The sequence below is a fragment of the Anneissia japonica genome, unplaced genomic scaffold (genome assembly GCF_011630105.1).
Source record: "Anneissia japonica isolate Jap-2015-1 unplaced genomic scaffold, ASM1163010v1 scaffold288227_len51653_cov153, whole genome shotgun sequence".
Classification (NCBI taxonomy): Eukaryota; Metazoa; Echinodermata; class Crinoidea; order Comatulida; family Comatulidae; genus Anneissia; species Anneissia japonica.
This window is the reverse complement of record NW_022752531.1, coordinates 49608-51648: the sequence shown is the minus strand read 5'-3', so window position 1 is coordinate 51648 and position 2041 is coordinate 49608. Positions and strand designations below refer to the sequence as shown.

At 38.6% G+C, this 2041-nt stretch overlaps 1 protein-coding gene across 1 annotated transcript in view; it reads left to right on the top strand.

The window, feature by feature from the left end:
* Positions 1-50: 50 nt before the first annotated feature.
* LOC117122342 (mucin-17-like) overlaps positions 51-2041 on the top strand; it is a gene marked incomplete at its 5' end in the record, with an annotated part of 5208 nt that continues 3217 nt past the window's right edge. Inside the window, 2 exons of the mRNA XM_033267904.1 lie at positions 51-1501; positions 1536-1982. Coding sequence (XP_033123795.1) covers positions 51-1501; positions 1536-1982 — 1898 coding nt within the window. The remainder of the gene's footprint in view (positions 1502-1535; positions 1983-2041) is intronic.

Genomic DNA, 2041 nt, shown 5'->3' with positions numbered 1-2041 from the left:
AGTCGATGCAACAACTGAAGAATCCACAACTAAAATAAAAACAACTGTAGATTCTACAACGGATTCATTAACATCGGAGAAAAAGACAACGGTTGATGCTACTACTAAAGAATCAACAACCGAAGAGAAGACAACTGATCATATAACAACCGCTGAATCAATAACGATAGAGAAAACAACACTATATGACACCACTGTGGAACAAACAACGGCGCAGAGCACAACGGTAATTATAACAACTGAAGGATTAACAACGAAAGACAAAACATCTACAGTCGATGGAACAACTGAAGAGTCCACAACTGAAATAGAAACAACTGTAGATTCTACAACGGATTCACTAACAACGGAGGAAAAGACAACGGTTGATGCTACTACTAAACAATCAACAACCGAAGAGAAGACAACTGTTTATATAACAACCGCTGAATCAACAACGAGAGAGAAGACAACACCCTATGACACCACTGTGGAACAAACGACGACGCAGAGCACAACGGTTGATATAACAACTGGAGGATTAACAACGAAAGATAACATATCTACTGTCGATGCAACAACTGAAGAATCCTCAACTGAAATAGAAACAACTCTAGATTCTACAACGGATTCATTAACAACGGAGGAAAAGACAACGGTTGATGCTACCACTAAACAATCAACAACCGAAGAGAAGGCAACTGTTCATATAACAACTGCTGAATTAACAACGAAAGAGAAGACAACATCCTATGACACCACTGTGGAACAAACAACGACGCAGAGCACAACGGTTGATATAACAACTGAAGGATTAAAAACGAAAGACACAACATCTACAGTCGATGCAACAACTAAAGAATCCACAACTGAAAGAGAATCAACTGTAGATTCTACAACGGATTCATTAACAACGGAGGAAAGGACAACGGTTGATGCTACTACTAAACAATCAACAACCGAAGAAAAGACAACTGTTCATATAACAACCGCTGAATCAACAACGGAAGAAAAGACAACACCCCATGACACCACTGTGGAACAAACAACGACGCAGAGCACAACGGTTGATATAACAACTGAAGGATTAACAACGAAAGACAAAACATCTACTGTCGATGCAACAACTGAAGAATCCACAACTGAAATTGAAACAACTGTAGATTCTACAACGGATTCATTAACAACGGAGGAAAAGACAACTGTTGATGCTACTATTAAACAATCAACAACCGAAGAGAAGACAACTGTTCATATAACAACCGCTGAATCAACAACGAAAGAGAAGACAACACCCTATGTCACCACTGTGGAACAAACAACGACGCAGAGCACAACGGTTGATATAACAACTGAAGGATTAACAACGAAAGACACAACATCTACAGTCGATGCAACAACTGAAGAATCCACAACTGAAATAGAAAGAACTGAAGATTATACAACGGATTCATTAACAACGGAGGAAAAGACAACGGTTGATGCTGCTACTAAACAATCAACAACCGAAGAGAAGACAACTGTTCATATAACAACTGCTGAATCAACAACGAAAGCCCACTGTGGAACAAACAACGACGCAGAGCACAACGGTTGATATAACAACTGAAGGATTAACAACGAAAGACAAAACATCTACAGTCGATGCAACAACTGAAGAATCCACAACTAAAATAAAAACAACTTTAGATTCTACAACGGATTCATTAACATCGGAGAAAAAGACAACGGTTGATGCTACTACTAAAGAATCAACAACCGAAGAGAAGACAACTGATCATATAACAACCGCTGAATCAACAACGATAGAGAAAACAACACTATATGACACCACTGTGGAACAAACAACGGCGCAGAGCACAACGGTTGATATAACAACTGAAGGATTAACAACGAAAAACACAACATCTACAGTCGATGCAACAACTGAAGAATCCACAACTAAAATAAAAACAACTGTAGATTCTTCAACGGATTTATTAACATCGGAGAAAAAGACAACGGTTGATGCTACTACTAAACAATCAACAACCGAAGAGAAGACAACTGATCATATAACAAC